The 21608-nt window shown below is 46.4% G+C and overlaps 4 protein-coding genes across 4 annotated transcripts; all 4 read right to left on the bottom strand.

Annotated features, from left to right (window-relative positions):
* Positions 1-658: 658 nt before the first annotated feature.
* LOC117901304 (protein argonaute 18) lies at positions 659-2903 on the bottom strand. The gene is made up of 4 exons (XM_034812012.1): positions 2682-2903; positions 1488-1778; positions 1264-1401; positions 659-1190 (listed from the first exon to the last, which is right to left on the bottom strand). Exons 1-4 carry the CDS (start codon positions 2761-2763, stop codon positions 733-735), a joined length of 969 nt encoding a protein of 322 aa, XP_034667903.1. The 5' UTR covers positions 2764-2903; the 3' UTR covers positions 659-732.
* Positions 2904-10587: 7684 nt separating this feature from the next.
* Positions 10588-11612, bottom strand: LOC117900469 (parkin coregulated gene protein homolog). Its single transcript, XM_034810849.1, has 3 exons — positions 11371-11612; positions 10928-11307; positions 10588-10874 (listed from the first exon to the last, which is right to left on the bottom strand). Exons 1-3 carry the CDS (start codon positions 11526-11528, stop codon positions 10618-10620), a joined length of 795 nt encoding a protein of 264 aa, XP_034666740.1. The 5' UTR covers positions 11529-11612; the 3' UTR covers positions 10588-10617.
* Positions 11613-18236: 6624 nt separating this feature from the next.
* LOC117900376 lies at positions 18237-18966 on the bottom strand. The gene is made up of 2 exons (XM_034810728.1): positions 18826-18966; positions 18237-18764 (listed from the first exon to the last, which is right to left on the bottom strand). Exons 1-2 carry the CDS (start codon positions 18922-18924, stop codon positions 18252-18254), a joined length of 612 nt encoding a protein of 203 aa, XP_034666619.1. The 5' UTR covers positions 18925-18966; the 3' UTR covers positions 18237-18251.
* A 664-nt stretch (positions 18967-19630) lies between these two features.
* On the bottom strand, positions 19631-20479 carry LOC117900873. The gene is made up of 2 exons (XM_034811397.1): positions 20249-20479; positions 19631-20189 (listed from the first exon to the last, which is right to left on the bottom strand). Exons 1-2 carry the CDS (start codon positions 20462-20464, stop codon positions 19812-19814), a joined length of 594 nt encoding a protein of 197 aa, XP_034667288.1. The 5' UTR covers positions 20465-20479; the 3' UTR covers positions 19631-19811.
* Between the last annotated feature and the right edge of the window lie 1129 nt (positions 20480-21608).

The raw sequence follows: 21608 nt of genomic DNA, 5'->3' as shown, positions 1-21608 counted from the left end.
CTCGTCGCCTGGTTGGCCCGACGTCGCTGCCGCTGCTCCAAAGGGTTCTGCCGGCTATATTTGCATTCTGCTGCGCCCGCTGGACTTTGCTCCCGTCTTCCGCATGCTTGGCGTACCTTCGCTGTCGATGCGCTCTTCTCTGTCGGCTTAGCGTTGAGAGCTCTCCACTTGGCTTTGGCATGGATCTCTCTAATCGGTGTTTGCTTTATCCGGTCCCGTTGTTTCGACAAGAGCCGTGCAAATATAGAGAAGACACCTGCGGTTAGTGATGGTCCAAGTCGATACTGATAGTTGATGAATCCTGAAATAATTGATTTTTATTAAAAATGTAACGTAAACTAACGAAACATTTATTTAAAATGATACTGCCAGAAACCGATCGACCCATGAAGTGCATTCGGATTAATGCATTTAAACTAAAAAAATATCAAACAATGTAAAGTTGGGAAATTTGTAATTTATTGGATAAAGCAGATGACATCCCACCTGCACAGTATAGTCGGCGAATAGTTTTGCTCATAATCCTGTGGTAATACATTTTACGTTGCATCTAAGATAACAATGCGATCTCCAATGCATACCATTGGGAGCAACTGACACTACTAGAAACTAATCGAATACGAATTTCGATGCAAGCACGCTGAAAATGATTGATGAAATTACAAAACATTAAATTGTGTTTTATTATTTTTGTGAAAAAGTGAAAAGAGAATAAATTTCCAGCATGTTATATCAAGAGAAGGGCCTTTCCAGCTTGCCATCGATCACCTGGACCACTCCACTATTGATTTTGGCTCCATTTGCAATTGCTGTTCCCCGATTGGCCTTGCTGTCCCGCCGACGCCTGTAGTCGGTAGAGGACATGCAGTAGCAGGGCTTCCAGCTGGGCCTGCGGTAGATCTGGCTCTGCTCCTGGGGGGCTGGGGCGCGTTCTGTTGTCCACACTGGAACGTAGTGAGTCCAAGTCTCGCCTGTGCGATGAATACTCCCTGAGTCAGATCCTCCACTGTTATATTCATGCTGGGGATAGTACTGTGGGTAGTATGCGCCTCGACTGCCTCCTGCCTCATAGCCGCGGTGCTCGCTGGAGTAGTTGGGATTCCATTGCGACTTTGGATCGTAAGTCTTGTGGGTCTTGTGCTTTGAGTCGCTGCCACCGCGGCCCTTGTAGATGGGCACACTGGCGTCCTCTGAAATTGGGAAGGTGTGAAATGGGTTAAACGAGATTGAAAGTGGACGTTGGACTCTCACTTTCCCACTCACCCTTCTCGCCATGGTTCTGGGCCGAGCTCGTTTCGTTGCCCTCCCCCTCGGAGGTTATTTCGAACGTGATGTCCGTGTGGATGCCCACCCGCTTCCTGTGCTTGCCGCTGTCCGTAATTTCCACGCTCTCTTTGGACTCTTTTTGGGGATTGCAACTTTTTACTCTCTTTTTCGTTGCATTTCAAGCTCAGAGCTTTGGTGTGGGTGAGTGCCAATCTAATTACCTTTAGTTTGCTGCTGTCCATCGCCCGTATCAACGGTTACCCGCACGCCGTGTATCTTGGGGCGATTGCTGCTGCCTCCTCCACCTCCACCTCCACCTCCTCTTTCGTTGGCAGTTGTCCTGTCTCCGCCTCCGCCAAAGCCGCGACCCGTGCCCTGATCATAGCTGCCACTACCATTTCCGCCCTGTGCCTGCATTCCGGGCTGCTGCATCCCTGTCTGGTTGCCGTTGCTGCTGGAGACGCCATCGCTCTCATCGAAATCCAACTTGGATGACACTTTATTCGCCTGACCTGGTTGCGCGCCACATTCCACGTCCCACGTCCCACGTTCGGTGTTGTTTGTTTTCGATTTAGCATAGAAATTAGATTTAGCAGAAATTTAATTAAAGTTATGCAAACACTTGCAAGCATCTCCTCCCCCATCCCCATGCCGACCCCTCAGCTTTCCTCAGCTTCGACTTTAATCAGGTGAATTGGAGCGTGTCCGCCAACGCCATCGCCATGCGGTCCGTGGCTCGTACTCGTACTCGTACTCGTACCCCTAAGTGGTGCAATTAGCACACGCTGACTTATTTATGGATGCATCGCATCGCTCGTAACCAATCTGGTTGACTGAGCAGAGCAGCGTCGAGTCGGGGGCAAAGTGGAGCCACTGCACCAGCGGAATTATATTTATTGGATTTTTCCCAATCAAAAACGGATTAGCAACGGGGAGTGACCGCTATCTGGAGGCCAACCCCTGCATAGCTCATGACTTAAGGGCTATCAATAAAACTATAAATAAGTCTTTAAGGGAGTTTTCATCAGTGGAAGTTTACTTAGATCGCAAGCCATTTAATTCCAAAACTTTAACTAGTATTTCCCTGAATTATAAAGAGTTTTTTGGCACCAGAATTTAGAGTTTAACCATTGAAGGATATTTATGATATTATTAATTAACCGAAACCGTTGAGATTCTTTCATTGAATCTAGCATTTACGATGAACATGGATACACTTTCCTGTAACATATAGATGTCTATTAGCAATTCTTTATTGGATTCTCAGTTTCGTGGTTCCCCCACAACTGGAATTATTCCCAATTGAAAACGAGACACGCAATTGCTGCCCTAAAAGATTTCAGCTGAGTCAGTGGGAGGAGCTGCCACCTGTCGTTTGATTGATTATTTGCCACCAATTTACTACTCGTAATAACCTTGGACACCGCGATGAGTTAACAGAATGAGGCACAACAATAACAAGAGGAAGGCGGTGAAAGATCTTGATACTGGCAACATCTCGCCTTGCACCAAAATAAATGCTGGAGCACGGGTTATTTTTATCGGGTTTTTTATTGGGTTTTTTGTTGGAAGGAACTTTGAGCGCGTCCCGTGTGCACACTTGAAAACCGTCGACAAACAACTAAGCAAAGCGAACCGACTCGAGACGAGATGAAACTGAACCAAACAAAACAGAACCGAGTCCGAATATACCTACGGAGATTCATTAAAATTAACTGGCAAAAGTTAGAGAGAAAAAAAAAACGCTTGCTTGTGCTTCTAATTCTAAGTGTTTCCATTTCAGTGGACTTCTGCCGTTTGTTGTTTGTTGTTGGCCGTTTGCTGCCACTGCCACTGCCACTGCCGCTTGAGCTTTGCAGATAAGATCTTGACTTGATCTTGGTCGTAGGTCCGTAAGTGAGTTGTTGCCGGTGCACCTAATCGAAGGAATGTGTAAGGCGGGTGGCAGCCAGCCCCCCTCCCTTCCATCCCGTAATTGTCTGTAATCGTCTGGCTGGCATCTGCTGTGTGATTGTTTTGATGTAGTTTCCGTTGTATCTTTAAGATTCCATTGTGTATCGGGTGAACCTTTTTGTTCTGTGCTTTGGGTTTTTCATAATGCTCTCATCGTTAATCATGGGACGAGCGTTTATCTATGGATATTGCCATTATATTCTGAGGCAATTTTGACAGCGCAAAAACGATTATCATCATTAGGCCACAAAATGCGGAGGCAGAAACCGCTCCGAAGCTGCGTCTCAAGTTCAAGCCAAATTGCGTTTTATTTGAAGGTTCATCTGGTGTATTTTTGGGGACTTTCTTATTGTTATTTCCTACCCTCGCAATGTTAATTCGACAGCTTCCTCAATCCTAATGAAGCATTTTCCCATTTGTCAAACAACGCCCCGAATCAACCACTTTCTCAAGAAGGGAAATTGCATTAGAAGTATCCTGTAGATGTGCAGCCCACAACCCCCCATAGCCGCACATGTTGGAATAATAATGTCAGGCCAAACAAATGTGTGGGCCATAAATTCAGCCTCCCCATTTCGGGGGATCAGCCTTGGCATAACAGGAGTGCTCCAGGTCCAAGGCAATTAATTAGCAATTGCATTTGGTGCTGTCATTACGTGTGATAATTAAAAGGCCTCCCCGGCCACAGCTCACCAAAGAAGCAGCAAAAGAAATCCTGGCAAATGTATGACCATAAATTGTATGCCCTTTGGGCCTGGCCCTGACTGTGTATGGCTTTTCCTGGTCCCCATTTCCGTGCCTGTTCGGCTGCAAATGCACTTTAATCTCGAATTTATCAAGCGTAATAGTTGTGCCCTTAGTGCGGTGTAATCTCGGGGATTAGACAGGCGCACCAGGACATGCACGTGGGTGAGTCCTCCCCTCACACTCGTTGTGTGCCCATTAAACAGATGGATTTCGTTGTCAACTTTTTTAATAAACTTCTGGCTGGACTGTGGTCCGGAATCTGCATCTAAATCTGCCGGTTCTGAATGTGTTTTTGATCTCTCTCTCTCTGGCTCTGCCTCTCGACCTGGCTCTGACTGACAGCTTCTTGTTCTGGCAAATGTTTTGCATAAACTTTTGCCTCTGCTTACATCAACTTAATTTTCATTGTCTCTATGCATTTGTGCTGCACTCGGCGGACCAGAGACCACCAACCAGATACCAGAGAAGTTCAAGTGCGTTTCCAGCGAATGCCTTGCATAATTCTATGGGTACTTCAAGACCGCAAAAACTTGCAGAGAATAAAGCAGAGTTTCAGTGCTGAGTGCGTAATCGCTGGCATAGGCTTGTGGAACTATTTGGCCATTTGAATTTGTTGTTCCCCATAAATAATAATTACACAAATATTCATATATTTATTTTAATAGCAGACAGTAGTCCGAATATCTACAGACAGACAACACCTACTCGTAGCAGCAGCAGTTGCAGATGCAAAGATACAACATGTTTGGGCCAGGCAGAAGACAATGAATGGTGCCAGACAGTCGCCGGTTGTGGCCGTGTTGGCTTGGCCAAAACAATTAAAATTGCCAAATTCAAAATCGAAATATACAAATTTACAAATTTATGCGTCTAGCTGCCATTTACAGTTTTCAGAATATTGCTGCTGGAAAATGCCTATCCTAATTCCATTCCATCCTCTCCACTCTCCCCAAATAAATTGCACAATTTTCCAGGGGCAGGGGGGCCAATGCCCGAACTAATGAAATAATGGGCCGAGCGAATTAAATTATGGCCAAGGCATTCCCCAGGGGCCACAAGGACCTCTAGACAATAACTAAATTCGCACCCACGTTGGGCTGGAGTTTTTACTTTTATTTTTTTGATTGCATTGTTGCCCTTTGATTTGCAACCACTCGAAGCGAACGGAACCCCAGCAATCACCCACCACGGGCCATCCGACACCTCAGCGGAACAACCCACCCCGGCCGACCTCACCTCACCACGATCCGTTTCCGAGTTCCTCCTCCTCTCCCTCATTGCCTATTCATAATTTTGTCTCTCCCTCTCCCCGCTTGCACATACAATTTTTATTATTTGCTCGTTTACGGATTTCTCTCTCTCTCTCTGTCTCTCTTCCCGTTCGAAATTGCTCTTTGGATATTCGTTTGCTCGGGTTTATCGCTTTTCGTGTAGTGCGAAATTATCACAAAACTCATTGAATTTCCTTTTATTGTTGTTGGTTGTTGGCTGTCGGCTGTCGACTGCCAAGCAGCAGCCACACCCACCCTCCCCTGCGAAATCATCCTTCGAGTGCAGCGGAAGAGCCAAAGAGCGTCGGCGGCTGCTTCTGTCGTCTTATCGTCGCCTTTGTTGTATCGCGTTCGGTCGGGAATGTGTCTGGGGTGGGGCGCTGGCACAGTGGGTCGAAGTCAGATTTTTTTGGCAAAACAAATTGATGCGCCGATGATGACTTGACCATACACATTCGAGTACATATAGATATTATTTTCCATTATAAAATACAACTTTGCCCAATTGATTCCTATATTTAGTCACATAAAATAATTATTTTGAAATGAGCAACGGACTTGCTTCCTTTTTTTGTTGATAATAAGCAGCTTTTTGGACTCTTATCTGCCAAGAAATCTCCAGCTGGTTCGTGGCATAAGTATTAAGATATTCATGACAAATTCCCACAGTATGCAAATTATAATTAGTTGTATTTAAAACTGTTTGCTAATTTGGCTCGAGTATCATAACGAAAATATAAAATAAAGTACAAGCTTTTCGAATGCCTTTAAGTACTCGTATCTATTCGTACATCTCCGATGTGTGGCTGTGCGTAGAATCTGAACTGCTTCTAAGACTGAGACTTTCTGAAGCGGACTTCGAGAGGTAACCATCTTGGGTTTCATCGCAAAATATCAGTCTACTCTGCTCCTGAAGCGTGTAAGCCATCTGCAGAAGTTTCTGTACTTCTTCGTCAAACTCCGAGTGCTGGGCCGAGTAGTGCACCGCTGAAGCATCCTCCCAGAAATCGATGACCGTGTCCAGAGCCCCCATTCCCAAGATGCCAAGTTGCATGCCTGCCCTTTGGGTGTCTACTGTACGAGCGAGTGCTTTATGCGAGTACTTTCTGCGGCGAAGTAGAAAGTGCGAGAATACCCCTAACACAGCCAAGCTCCCGCTCAATGATAAGATCCAGACCTTTGCATTGGTGGAGATCGAAGGGGATGCCATGTTTGTGTATTTTGCTTGTTTCTCGAAATAGTTGAAGTAATTCTAACATTACTGATTGACTGATTGCTTTCAAAACTGCTTCTAAGCTTCAGTTTTTTGTCCCAGTTTCCCCATGGTGTGTCCCACTGTGCATGCAATGCTTCTGTCAGCGCCGCCACCTCTGCCTTCCCCACAAAGAGCTGGCAGGTTGCTGGAGAGCAAAAAAGTTGGTTTAAGGTACTTGAAAATGAAAATGTTCCCTGGCATCGTTTGGAGGGCTGCTGCTTCTGTCGCTGTGGTTTGGTGACCATCCGCCGTCACCCCCGCAACCTTCTACACCCCGGCACTTAGCTGACAATGAGCAGTGACAGCTACGAGCGGATAGGGGGGTGGAGCGGATAGGATTCCACCGCCGGGATGTGCCATTGAGAGCCGCTTGCGGTCGTGCCACAACCCCAGACCCCCAGGACTCGGACCCAGACCCGTACCCAGACCCGTACCGTCTGCACGTCTGTTGCATCTGTCGCATGCCGGAACTAAACGACAACAGAGGAACGGAACCCGACACAAGGGTAGTCGACTCGACCCCCCCACAGGGACGGGAATGCAGTCGATAATGATGTGTACGCAGGGGCGATTATGATGAGTTTGATAGAGACAAGAACTCCTCGACTTGACACGCATGATTTAGTGTCCCGACCCCCACCCTGTGTCTCGTTTCGATTCCATTTCGCAAATTGCAAATAAGTCGCCCGGTGCCCGACCATGGGTCCCCGGACCGTGTCGTGTGACAATTCTCGCAAATTATGTATTTTTTTTTGTATTCCAGCAGGAGCAGCAGCAGCGGCAGCCAACCTAATCCGATTATTGCTCCTGAACCCGGGGACAGGTCCCAGATCCAGGTTCAGGTCCAGGTCCAGGTCTCGCCGCTGTCGCGCTGCACTTTTGTGTATCTCGTTGCCAGCATATGGCATGCATGGATAGTGGAGTGGATGGAGGTCTGCACTTACACTCATTGTTCGACCTCTCCCACACTCCCGCACAAACACGCCCCGCCCCATAATTGGATTTCGATGACTGCAAATTGGTGATAATTTCGATTTGCTTCCGGGCAGCTTCCACGGACCACAGAACGCACCGCACATCGCGCACGTGATTCGTGAAAAAGCGACCAGCTGCGCGCTCTCTACTCTTTATGTCTGGTCGTGACCGGCTAAGCAGGGATTGCAAATGGATGGAATGGCCTCTTTGCAGACAGTGGACTCTAACCCCCGACCTTACAGTTATGGAGGAGTTGGAACTAAGCCTGAACTAAGCATATAAATGCGAATGCATTGCAGATGGAGGACAGACAATAATTATTAATCAGTCAGCATGAAGACTTTTATGTGGCCTGAAGCTCGCTCTGGTTCAGGCTCTCAGCTGCACGGCGAACTATGTCCAGTTGGGAGACAGCAGCAGCTACAAGCTGGAACGCGGCAAGGCACTGTCATACTCCCGATATGTGTACTCCAATGAGGAGGAGCTCAATGCCAAATCCAAGTACCTCAATCAATAGGGGTTTGGTCCAGATGAAGGGTTTCTGTTCTCTGACTTTGGCATCAAGTGTGGTGGATGTATCTCGCTGGCAAACTCCAAGATCCAGGCGCACTTCAAGTGGGCCTCCGCCGAACCCATAATTATTTTCTCTAACCAAAGCAAAGCAAATCGTCTGCTCTGCAAGCTCTGCACCGAATAGTTGCATATTTTTCTGTGTGGATCGAGGGATGTAATTAGAAAATTCTGTTTGATATGGCAGTTCCTCTCTCATTGGAGTTTCTTTGTTGTTGATATTTACTCGACTCGCGCTTTATCGATTGTTGGAGATTCGGGACTGCCCCCAATCCAGAATCCAGAAACCCCAAACCCAATCGATAATAGCTCGAGGAGGAGTATGGGCAGCACTCTCGTTTTCGGCGCTGATGTCTGCAATGCTCATTACATACGATGGGATCGAATTGTGCCCACGGGCGTTTCGTGTCAATTTATGCAACTCGCCTGCAATTTCCGGTATATTAAAGCAATTTCCAACCCACTGGCCACACCACACGGACACACACTCTGTCATGGGCCATTGGCACGACTTAATAGCGTAGTCCTGCATATGACTGCTCAACTCTCTATGGATGTGCTTGAGCTGTGTGTGCGTTGGAAAAGCCCTCCTGGGCATTGACGATGTAACCAAAGTGTGGGCGAATTGCCGAGCATCAAGAGGGAGTCAAGTCAAGGCAGGAGTACTTTGAGGTAGCAGCCCAAAAATTGATATCACACATTTGGATATAGGGTGCGACTGGGCGGAAAAGGAAAATGAGAGTTTGGTTTTGCCATCAGTAGACAAAACACCAAAAACGAGCAGAGGCGAATTCGCGTCATTGCGAATTACCTCGCAGCAGAACGCAAAGAAAGAACGAAGAAGAGCGAATTCAGGCGCGAGCGAATTCAAACCAAAGCGAAGAGCAGATCGGTGAGAGAGGCATCGAGAGAGTCGAGTCTTCGTCGTAAAAGGTTGTGTGAGAGACGAACGAAGTTAAAAGCCATTTCTTATACCAATTAAATTGTAGTCCATCACTTGTTGAACTTTACTTTGAAACAATAAACATACACCACCACGTACAATACATATTTTCAATGCCATTTGTTGATTATTTGTTCAGTGTGGAACCATCTGGAACCGCGATTCCTCTGCCTGTTGGAGACATCTTCAGTAATGAAATATTTCTTAGCACTCAAACCTGTTTGCTGCGATTCTTATTATATAACCATTTCGATTGCAATCTTTTAAAAGGATTTACCACCTATATCAAAGTTTTGGCGTCCTGCAGTGAACCCCTTCCGTGCCCAGGCCATCCCCGGTGGTCCCCGCTTCACTGTTCCCGATCCACTGTTCCCATTCCACTGCTGCCTGTCCGTGTGTCTGTGAGTGTGTTGTTGTGTCTCGACGCAATAAAAACCGCTTCACGAGAAGTGCGTATAGAATGTCAAAACGTTTTAACAGCATTTTGAAGCCGATGCTGGAAGCTGAAGCCGCCGATCCAGGGCCAAACAATAAAACGGGAAATTTTCGCAGCAAGCAAATGCAATTTAGCAAACAGGAGGGTCGTCAAGTGACGCTGCACCCAGGGGGACTGTTTGATTTACCGTCAACAGGAGATTAAAAAAAAACGAACGAGCGAACGAAATAGAATCAGCAGCGGGGAAAACACGCTACCAAAAAGTGAATTAAGAACTTGTGTGCTGGAACGAAGCCCAGAGGGGTGGCTCTCTGGCTGGTGCTGGGTGTGGGGCAAATTGAGTTGCAACACTTGGCAGGTTTTTATCTACGCACCACAATCTACCCACCAAGCAACCAATCCAGTGCGGCTGCCGGCAGAGACAGCAGGTCGCAGACCAGACCATCCCCACCCACCCACAGGCTAGGCGGAGTGACCATCCATCCACAAGGAGCAGAACGGGACAGGAGAACGGACAGCGAACGGCGGACAACTGTTTCGTGTTTGATAACAAGATTTGTTTTTCCCAAAATTATGGTGGGTCGTCCTTAATTACGCTGAAAAGCGCAATGAGCAATTTCCAAATGGCCACACGGAACGCGGAGCTCTGCCTAAACCACATCCACCCCAAGCAATTTAGTTAAATTAAATTTAGAGTGTGCCCATCCTTCGATTCGAAGATGGAGGACTGCGTGGGGTGGGGGAGTACTCAAAAGTCAAAAGTGTGTGGCCCATCGCTTGATTTTGGCCAGAGATAAGGTTCAGGGGAGGACTGCACACCCTCTCTCGTTGGACAAATGTAGCTGCCAGCCAGACAGTCAACACTCTGTACATGGATGTTCCATTAAAACATTGAACAATTCCCACTTTATGATTTATGTTAATGAGCTTTTTATTTATGGCCCGATTGTTCAATTGGGCAACAAAAAACGAAGCATTGCAGCGTCTGCCCTTTGTCTAACGAAAATTAAAAATTAATTAGGCATTTATCACTTGACTGTCTAACAGATGGCAGCTTTCATGGAGGGTAACGAATATTCTTTCACACAAAAAAGAGTCCTGGAACTATAGATTTAATGATAACAATTTTGTCTTGCAAGTTGCCAGTCGAAAATCGAAACTAAATAAACTGAAATCGAAAGCAAAACCTAATCAAAATTGTTTACGATGGCTTCGGCAGCTCGCAGCGTGGAAAGACGCTGCTCTCGTAGGTGGGCACCATGTACTTGATGTTGATGAAGGCATTCGGGCCGCCGCAGTACTCCAGCAGCTTCAGGGTGTCCTCGATGACATCGCCAATGCGCTTGCTGCGATCCGGATCAATGCCCTCGCCCAGATTCACGTTGATGTTCTTGTAAAGATTGCAAACGGCCAGCAGCTGGCGATAGAACGGCACCAAGGCCTGGCCCACACAGGGACCTAAGGAAGCCTTGCTGTAGATATCACTTTCAATTGAAGTCGTCGGTTCTCACCCAATCGCACCATGAGCTGCACCACCTGCAGCGCGGAGATGATGATGCGCTTGTCGCGTGTCTGAAAGGCCCGCTTCAGCGGCAGAATCAGTTTTGGCAGCACGGGCAGCACCTTCTTGGGCGAGCGCATGATCAGATCGATGGCTCCATTGATGGCCAGCAGCCGCGTGTCGCTGTCCATGTCCGCCAGACCGTCCACAAAGATGGGCAGATAGTAGCAGTAGTCGAGCTCCTCTGGCACGCAAGTCCAGCGCAGGGGACGATCCTTGGTTGGATCCTGCTTGTTGCTGCGTCCGGCCAGGACACACGGGATGTCGCCGCGACTGAAGTAGATCTTGAAGACAGTCTCCCGCACGGGTCGCCGCTTAAAGATGTCGATTCTAAGGACCACGTTCTTTATCGCTTGCAAGTTTTGTTTTCTCTTTGAGCTGATTTGAACTTACTTTGCTGGAGGCCTCACCACCGTGTTCTTCTGCAGAGCCTGATAGGTGAAGGCGGGCACCACGCGATTGGGTTGCTTCGATCGCGAGTAGAGCAAATCGCGGCACACGCGTCCCGGCTCGTGCGGTCGCGTGGCACGTTCTTGGGTACTGGAACACATTTCACTTTGTACAAAATTACGTTTGGAATTGAAAATCAGATTATTGTTGAAACTATTGTGGAGAGACTACGTTCGGACTGGGATTTTTAGTTTTGTTTTGGAAATGTGTTATGTAAGGGCTACTAGATACGAATGCCAGAGAGCCTGGCTTGAACTTTTTAAACATAGGAATTGGGGTTGACATTGGAGGGGGGGGGACTGCCTCGACACAACCCCAAAACAGTGTCGACACACACACAGCGGTAAAATGTAAATAAATTATTCGTATAAATATGAAAATATTTATGTGGCCCAACACCTTCTTATCAAGACGTCGACACGCCGGCAGGGTGTTGTCCCTGCCCGAAACCAAACAATTTGGGGGCTTGCCTCCCCACACACATCCAAAAGTGTTTCGCGTCTCTAAAGAGTCATAAAGGGAAAGTGCAAACATTTGCGCACTTTATCATCTTTTTCCATTTCCCCTAGTAGCGGTGAGGCAGGGCAGAGGTAGCGGTAAATGTACGAGCAACGGTAAATATTTTGTAACGCCCGTCAATTAAGGCGTCTGGTGGGGACGCCCTCTCTATCTCAGCATCTCCCATCTCGGCATTAACCTACTTGGAACGGTGAGAGATAGACAGCGGCAGAGAGTAAGAGTAAGAGAGTGAGGCAGAGGCAGAGGCACAGAGTAAGAGAGTGGGAGAGGCAGAGGCAGAGGCGGACTAAGAGAGTGAGTGAGGTACTATCAGTACCTACATCTGGGCTCTGTTTCGTGTGCTTTGAATTAATTAAAAACCAGACCATGCGAATTACATCTCTCTGCCCTTATCCGACTTAGTTTTCAGCCTCGAGAATTTACTGCTCCTGCTCCTGCTCCTCCGCCGCTCTCTAATTGCCCCACGCACAGCTTTTCACTTTCATTCAACACATCGTTGCACGTCGCGACTTATCCGCATTTTAATAATGTGCCCTGGCCCTAAGTCAAGACTTCCGTGTGCCCTTTTCCTTCTTCAGCCTTCTTGCTCCTTTTGGGCATGTAAATTGAGTTGGCAGCATTTAGGATTATGGAGCATAAGGACTGTAAGAGTCAAAGAGGTGCCAACTCCACTCGCTAATTGCTGAAAAGGTTTTTCTGTCGATTTGATAAAAGTGACGGATAATATACGATTAAACCGGGACAAATGAACCGGTTGAGTAGCTAAATATGAGCCACTAAGGAAGCTGATTAAGTATAAGCATAAGAATGCCTTGAAGAATCGAACTTGATAAAGATTTGATGAGTCGTTGGGCTCTGTCAATTGGCACCTGGCTTTCGAGGCACCTCTTGCTGGAGGAAGACGTGATTTTGCGTGCATACTTTTGGGGTGTATTCGCAGATTAATATAGTCTGAAAGTTATTTTTACCATACATAAATCAGTTACAAAATAATCATTAGCAAATTTAGCAAAGTGCTAAATGAAATGTTTTTTGAACAAACCAGACAACAATATCGCAGGAGCGCTCCTGGCGCTCACAAAGGCCAGTGGCCACAGTGCAAATCAGCCAGATCATAATTTATTGGCCCGAAATGGAAGGTCCATAGAACAGCAGCTCCAAATGGGCCGAAAGCCGACACAAAAGGCATGATGATGATTGGTCTGGGGGGGGGTAGGCTTTCCATGGGTTAGTTGGGTTGAGGTGAGGTGAGGTGAGTGGAGGCGAGTGGTGGGTTTGAGTGCGTTTGTCTAGCTGACACTTTCATTAACAAAAAGTCAGAGCGATGACAACGGGCGTCTGCCAACAGGGTGGAGTGTGTGTGTGTGTGTATGTGTGGCCGGGTCTCTGTGTGTGTTTTGCATTGTTACAAAGTGCAATTGTGGAATGGGGGGCAAGGGGGTGTACTGGGGTCCAGCTGCTCTGTGGGTGTTGTCCATTCACCATTCATCTGACATGGCTGCAGTGCGGCACGTAAATCTAAACAGCCACTGACAGCTTTCAACTGAAAATTCACTCCCACAACCGAGAGTCACTCCGAACGGCAAAAGCTTTTTATGTGCTGCTCAAAATGGACAGTCGACAGATGACAGAGTCAGGGGGGGCAGAGTCCAACCATCTTGAATGTCATATAAGGCAGTTACACACACACATACATACATACATATTGTATATATCAATATCCCGTTCATCTATCAATATATGTATATTGGTATGTAGATACATGCATACATATGTTTATATACACACATATGTATGTATGCATGTTGCCTGCGCCTTCGCTGGGTTGTTTGTCTGAAATTGACATCACATGCAGGAGCGGTGCTCCCTTTTTGCCTCTTTATCATTGAACATGGCCGACGGACAGAGTTGCCTTTTGTTTCGACCAGCTCCTGCTCATCCCGTACCAAGCCGAACCGTTCTCTGGCCGAGATTTTATGTTCGCATACATTTTGAGCGCTTTATTGTTTGTCCAATTTCGTGCAACATCGCCTGGGTGCAGGCAACATGAAGAGTGTGTGAGAGAGAGAGAGTAATCGAGTATCCGTTGTCTGTCGCACACTGATGGCAGAGAGGGAGTTAGCTCCCGTTCCTATGGCAGATAGGTGTTAATCTAATAACTGTCAAATGCAGGATGTTGCTGGGGAAATTGCTGCTAACTAACCAACTCGTGTGTTGGCAATAACAAATTGTATTCAGATGAGATCAGCTCTGTGATGGGACATGCCAAAAGGGTTGGGGGTTGCAGTGGCAGCTACCGGGTAAGGTGATTGCTTAACCCCTAAACTTACCAGAAGTAGAAGCTGAGACAATAGCCCAACCTAGGGGTCACTTCTCTGGTCATCCTCTCGTAAGTTCAAGCTTCTTTCTGCACTTCTAATGGCTTTCACTTTGTTTATTTGGTCCAACTGCGCCGCTGGGCAGCATGCGAATAATTTCTGCAGCGCTAAAAACCCATAAAATCAACAACATTGAGACGTACATCCACGGACCCTGCCAACTGACTTGCAGGAGCAGTCGAGCATTAAATGGCCACCAAGGAGAGGCGGCTATTGAGTGGCGGCTGGCGGCTGGCGGATGGCGGCAACATATAAAAGTATCTCCTCTAACATTTTTATGAGTCGTAAATCGAAGCGATAAAAATCACAAAAAATAAGCAACGAAAAGCTTACACAAAAACGAGCCAACGGGCAGAGGTCAGTCTGTCTGTCTAGAGTCTAGACCAGGCCGGGTTGCAGCTTGTGTTCCACATCGTTTCTCTCGCAAGTCGCACGATAAATTCAGCAACATGGCGCTAATGACAACAGCAGTAGCCCGGAAGTTCATTATTGTCAGTGATTAATGTGCGAGAGACAGCCGCAGGCCAAGGCTCTGGCCAAGGATGATGACGGTGGTTCGAATAACAAAATATATCCAAGCGCCAATTGATCAGAGCCAACTCAACCATGATCTAGCGGCCATGTAAAGTGTTTCCAAGTGAAGTCCTATCGTCCTGTCTGCCGCACTGTTCACAGGAACCCGTTCCTTCCCATCGTACTCTGCCGTAGCTGAAACGAGCTCCGGCCACATAAGTTAGCTGTTGCTGTCAGTTGGCCTCGGCCTGAGCTCTGTGTAAAAATGGAGGAAAATGCAGTAGGCAGATGGCCCGGGCCCGGGACCGGGCCCGGGACCGGACGATTTGTTGGCTTCCCGGAATGTCACTCAGTCCGTCAGTTAGCCGGTTAGCCGGGAAGTGCACTGCCGTCTGCCAAAATGATTAGCGCGTTGATTGCATTCAGCTGCAAAGCAGAATTTTGTGCCGTTTTCGTCCTTTCTGTCTCCTTAGACATATGCAGCGCTAAGGGGCATTGACAACGGCACGCACACATCCTTTGATAAGCGAGAAGAATGGCAATGGGCGGAGGCCCCTTTCGAGATGGTTCAATGTACGACAAGTGAAATTAATTTCAAACAATGCAGCAAACTGCGAAGACAACAAAATAGGAGAAGCAGCAGCTCGGAGGAAGGAAAAGAGGCTAAAGCCCCACGACAGCAGAAGCAAATTAAATAAAAATTCCAACATGGAACTGGAGAGCTTCCGTAGGAGCAAGTTTCGCCCTCCACATGACAGACTCAATCTACGTGCCACGAGTCGATGAGTGAGCCAGGAACAGGGACAGGGCCAGGGCCAGGGCCAGGCTACAGCAGGCTACGGCGAAAAAAAGCCAAAACCAAACTTGTCGAAAATTATTTCGTTTTAATTATGCCAAAGGGCGTTGTCAAAGGACGTGTCGAAATGTGTCGCCACTTTTGCATGCACTTCAAATGAAATCACGTCAACGATTTACCACCCAGACCCAGACCCAGTCCCAGACCCAGACCCAAAGCCATCTCCTACAACTTTTCGTTGTCATTATCAATTTGAGTTAATTGCCGCAGCAGCCAGCGTGGGCGGAATGGGCGCCATTGCCGTTCGTGTCGCCTGTCTCGGCCTCCAGGTGCCTCATGCCTCACAGACGACTCGACGACGCATTGTCGGTGACTGTTTAAAAGCGTTTAGTCGAAATTTATTTGTATTACAAGCCAACACGCCAGACACTTTCCGCACAGAGCAGGCAGCAAGGAAGGAGATAGAGAAAGAGAGACAGAGAGAGGAGACAGAAACAAGAAGCGGGAGAGACAAGCAGGGACGGAGTGAGAGATGCTGAATTATTGAATTAAGTTCTTGTTTGATTATGGCACAAATTCTGTCCAACAGACAGAAACGTAGCCAAAGGTGTTGGGAAACAGGAGAGTACAGTGCGTTGCAAAACTATTCGACATAAATAAAAGTCTGCCATATAAACTGGTAAGTTGGTACCCATAGCCATGAAGAAACTATAAAGCAGGTCTCGTCGGTGGCAGAGCTAATCGTTGCTTTTCCTAATGCTCAGTGCTCGTTTGCTTGTCAATGCGGTAGGTTACAGCGAGAGCCCTTTCACTCGCACTTTTTACTCGCACTATTTCCTAATTTTTGCCGACGAGACCTCCTTATATAGTTTCTTTATGCCCATAGCTTTGCTCAGAAAAGCAGCGCCAGCGGAACACTGTTGACAGTCCAGTTTAACAGCCTGCGCTCGGTCCCCGCTAACAGCCGGTAGCGCACCCGTTGACAGTGCTGTTAACGAAACAGTCTGTAGACTCTACAGTGCTGTTAGCGCTCTCCGATAGCGCCCTTAGGGTGGGTTCGCACTCGCTCGCACGATCGGTACGGCTCGCGAGCGGCCTTAGCTTGTAAGCTAACAGAGTGTGGCGCTCGGATTTTTAAGCCGAGCGAACACTGTAGCTGAAAAATGCAAAAAAACACACTGCACCAGCGCAAGTGTGAGCTGAGAGCGTTGGCTTTGATCGAGCTTGTTTGTTCTTATCAGCAAGCTGATTCAGCTCGGCTGTAAGGGCATGAGCCCTTAGCCTGTTACTCCACCCAGTGACTAAGTTGATAAACTGAGTTGAGTTGCGTAAACAACTGTAAATATACTTGCTCTACTTGTATGTAGTACATACGTACATATGTTGATAAATATATCCATACATACATATATACAATGCAAGAGATTGCGACTAACAATCGATATTTGTAGTCGATTTGTGTTGCTTTCAGATAGCTAAAAAGATTTTAAGTATTTAAATAATGTTATCGTTTCAATTATTGTATGCTTAATCGGAATTGCCCATTGTTATTCTTTGCTTGTTGACGCAGCACATTGCTCTCAGAGTTGGATCGCGCTCGCAAGCTTATCTCTGAGGAAATTACGCAGTAAGTTCCCTCAAAAGAAGCAAAAGTACTCGAAGAGTAAAAAAAGGGGAAAAACAGATTTTTGTAACGCACAGAGGAAACGTTTTCGACCCCACAAAGTATACATATATGTATGTATGTACATATATTCTTGATCAGCATCAATAACCGACTCGATATAGCCATGTCTGTCTGTCCGTCCGTCTGTCCGTTCTTCTGTCCATCTTTCCGTCCGTCCGTCTTGTCGAGCGCCTGGATCTCAAAAACTATAAAAGCTAGTGCCACCAAATTTTGCATACAGACTTCTGCATGCTTAAATCGCTAATCGCAGAAAAATCTGCGGTATTCACAATTTTGAAGATACGAGAAAACTAAAAACGCCATTCCGTACAGAATGACCTCATCTATCAGATTGGATCATTATTATAGCCAGCATGAAGCAAATAATTTGCAGTGTCTAAAGCCACCCCGTCCCGCAGCTTTTTCTTGTTTTTCGCACATTGTAGCAAACACGTAGTACTGAGTACCGGGTATAAAAGTTGTGGCGCGTAAGAAGCGTCTCACACGTCCCTTCTCGTTTGTTTTTGCTTTAATGCAGAAGGCTTATCTATATAAGTTTGTCGGAAATGTTTCCTTCTGTTTCGATGTTTCGATTAACTCTTCGAGTACTGGGTGTAATACATATAAGATAGCAATCCATTTAAAAAGGGGAATAACACAAGTAAGTGTGCAAATTCCTTTGTTTTTGTTTTTAGTTCTGTTTAATGTATTTACGATTGTGTAGCCACACTCTACTAATAATTACAATAAGATTTGAAGCCCATATATAAATTGAATAGAAGCACCTGCTACCTCCGGCGCCTCTCGATAACAAGATACCAAGCATGAGTAGCATAATCTAAGTTCAAACTCTATAATGATATATGTACATATGAACAATGCAAGTGCATCTAACTAACATTCCACAGATCAACATATTTCCATTATTTGTAATAATTATATACGCTGAAACTCACACTGAAATCGATTCTACTATGAGTTTTTCTTTGTCAACAGCTTTTGCGCTCGCTCTTGTTTTCCCCCTATCCTGAAATATCAAGAGACGAATCAGAATGAGTATTAAACATAGCAGAACTACCAAGTTCAATTTGTTCAGGGATAGCCAAATAGTCAAAAGTGGTGCCTGATACTCGCAGATATAATAGTTATCGTATCCGAAGGTTTGTCGCATGTACAATGACGAGTTGGAGAGCACCAGGCTGAGGTAGGATTTGAACAGGGGCTTTTCCTCGCCGGGCATCCAGCGGGTAAAGCTCAGCGGCTGCTTGACGCCCTCCCAGGAGTAGGGCATGTCGGCGTCGAAGCTATGGCCAGACGTGGCAAAGGTGCTGCCGTCGTCAAAGTCCTTGGAGGAAACATACTCCTCGAGTGCCTTTAACTCCTCAATCGTTTCCACGGACACCAGCTGGCTGCTGTGCTCCCAGCAGTCTCCTCTCGAAAGAAACCAGTCACAGTATTTTAACGACTGAAAAGATTAAGGGTGGAGCTTTTCATTTGACTATTCATTTATGCCATATTCCACTTACACTGTCTTCATTTCCTATAAAGTAGTAACCTTTTCCGACCCTATCTAATGAGGCCGCACTCTGACAAAGAGAAATGCATAAAATCGCAAATATTCTCATATTTGATGAACCTTTCCGCCAGTTCGATGACAAAGCCCCCTTTTGAATGATTTCATTTTTTAATATAAAAACACTGTGGTTCATGCAATTGATAAGCTTTAAAAGAGCATTCATGCATTAGCATGTCGACTCGGAAGGTTGGGCGCGGACAAATTAATCCTTCCCTACGCACAATATGATATTCTATTTTTTTTGCAGCAAAAAAGTTGCAATTTATTTTAGAATTAAGAGACTAAGAAAACAGGTATATATTAAGAAACAATAGTTACGACTACTTTCAAGTAGTAAATTATTAAAAATCAAAATATAAAAGAAAACTTCAATTCCCTTTCATGCAATGGGCAGTTTTAAACCCCATGCCATCAAAGGGTTAATCAGCTGACTCCATTGTCGTTTCACTCACACTTACAGCGCAGAGCCCTTTTTCCCTTGTTTTGCCGACGGGCCCTCCTATTATAATTCTTGATTTACAAGACCTGGAAAGGGATAGGGATTTAGTAGGGGTGCACGAAAGAGAGTGCACTGTGGTGAAGACGTCACCCTGTAAGTCATTTACCATGTGCATGAAGAAATTATAGAAGGAGGTCTCGTCGTCGGCAGCGTTGCTCGTGTCATTTCCCTTTGAGTTCAGCGCAGAGCCCTTTCACTCCCACTTATTGACAGCATTGTTAGGCATTGTTAATTGGTAGCTTAACAGCTCTGTTAGTGCTCTTTGATCGCGGATGCTCTTTTTCGATGCTTGCAGATGTTGTAGGTAAAATAATTTCCTGGCGCAGTGAGACTCTCACTTGAAGACATTCAAACAGCTCTTTAATAATTTGCATTATTGTATGCCTCAAGTGTGGATATTTATTTCATTTATTTTGCATTCCGAAACACCAATCACTTCAGTGTATAACAGTTCGGGAGTCGCTTTCGCTGTTGAGGGTCTGCTCGCAGATATCTACGGCTCGGGTGTAGCACGACTCGCTGCTCATGAGCAGCTCGCCGGCGCGCAGCGTGAGAATCAGACAGTTGCGTCCCATTCGGGGAGTGGGTTCGTCCGGTGCCCAGTTCGAGTAGTTGAGAGCCCGAGCGCGGCCGAAGTAGTTCCAGTAGAAGCGCATATCGCCGGGCCAGCGATGGCCGGCGCTCCAGAACTGTGTGCCGTTCTGGAAGCCGATATCGTAGAGGTGCCGCGCCAGGATGCGCATCTCCTCCTCGCTGTCCAGGCAGACGCGCGAGGTCTTCTTCTCCTGGTAGCAGAAGTTGTGGAACGAAGTGTGCTGCGAGCCATGAGGAAGAAGCTGATGATCGAGGATTCATTTCGAAGTCCACCACTCACCAGAGGCTCTTCGTCGGCTATGAAGTAGCAGTACTTCTCCTGCACCTTCTCGTATGGCACCTTGCAGCGCTTCCCGTGCACTGCATCCAAGGAGAGGACCACAAAGCCGAGCAGCCCCAGCAGCCCCAACAGCAGGTTCCCTTTCTTCCGTGCCTTCTGGCCATTTGGCATTGTGGCTGCGGTCAAACTGCCAAATGGGTTGATGTTCATCCACATCCCCTAGCCGCTATCGCTATCGCCCAGCCCATCCGGAGAGGCGCTATGAAGCGATGTCTCTGTTGTGGTTTCGGGCTCCGCTGATAAGAACACTAAACCGAACTATTTGGTTCAAGGTCAGAGACCCAGTAATCGAAACCACGAATCATTTCAGGATTGAATTACGTTTCACTGTTTTGTACGCAAAACTCTCTCGTACAGTAACGGGGACTTCTCTTTGCGGGGCGATCGCGGCCAGCCTCTTTCTTTCCATTTTATTATTCATGTACTCCTCCAGTCTTTGGCAGATCGTTGACGCCAGCGTCGTGTAAAAGCTTCGTGTGGCTTCGTGTGGCTTCGTGAGGCTTATGCACAGTTGCTCGGCTGCCCGCAGCAACAGAGAAGCAAGAACCGTTTTTTGACTGCGTTTCTATATGTAGGATGTAGTACCCCCAATACTCAGAGAGTTAAGAGGTATTATAGCTTTGACAGCGTTCGAATGTTTCGAATATCTGAACAGTTTTCAAATCGGGAAAAATATTAAGGGCACTTTGCATTCAATATAATTCTCCAAGCACTTTGTTGATGAATTGTGGGCATCCCATATGTTGCTAGAAAACCTGCAACATTTGTAGCCAAAATAGTAACAGTATAAGTTTTATGTTATCGAGCATGCTGCGCACGCAAAACATGTTTTCTCAACATGCTGCCAAAGAAATCAAGATGTTGAAGTAACATTGTCATTGTCATTGTATAACAGTTTCTAGGTTTGAAATTAATATCCCAATTTTTAATTTGATTTAATTGAAATTCAAGTTGTCTGCTCCTCCTTAAATGTTTGATAACATTTTATATACACATATCTCCAACTCAGAACTGAGCTCAGCGCACTTTTGCCATTGAAAATTGGTTTTGGGTTTTTCAAAAAGTGGCGCGCACTATAACATTATGTGAGTTAACATTAACATGCAAATACATCAACAGCACAAACCATTAACAGCGCACGTTTCTACAGAAACAGCTGCTTGACATGTTGTGGACATGTTGCGGCTGATATTTTAAATATTGTTTGGTATATTTTGGTGTCGTTTTGGTACATTTGAGGTATATATTTTTTGTTGTAGGGTCAGGTGGTATATTGGATCGATAGCTCCGCGTTCACACT

This window comes from Drosophila subobscura, chromosome U (genome assembly GCF_008121235.1).
Source record: "Drosophila subobscura isolate 14011-0131.10 chromosome U, UCBerk_Dsub_1.0, whole genome shotgun sequence".
Classification (NCBI taxonomy): Eukaryota; Metazoa; Arthropoda; class Insecta; order Diptera; family Drosophilidae; genus Drosophila; species Drosophila subobscura.
Note: the sequence above shows the minus strand (reverse complement) of the source record. Positions and strands in the feature narration are given on the sequence as shown.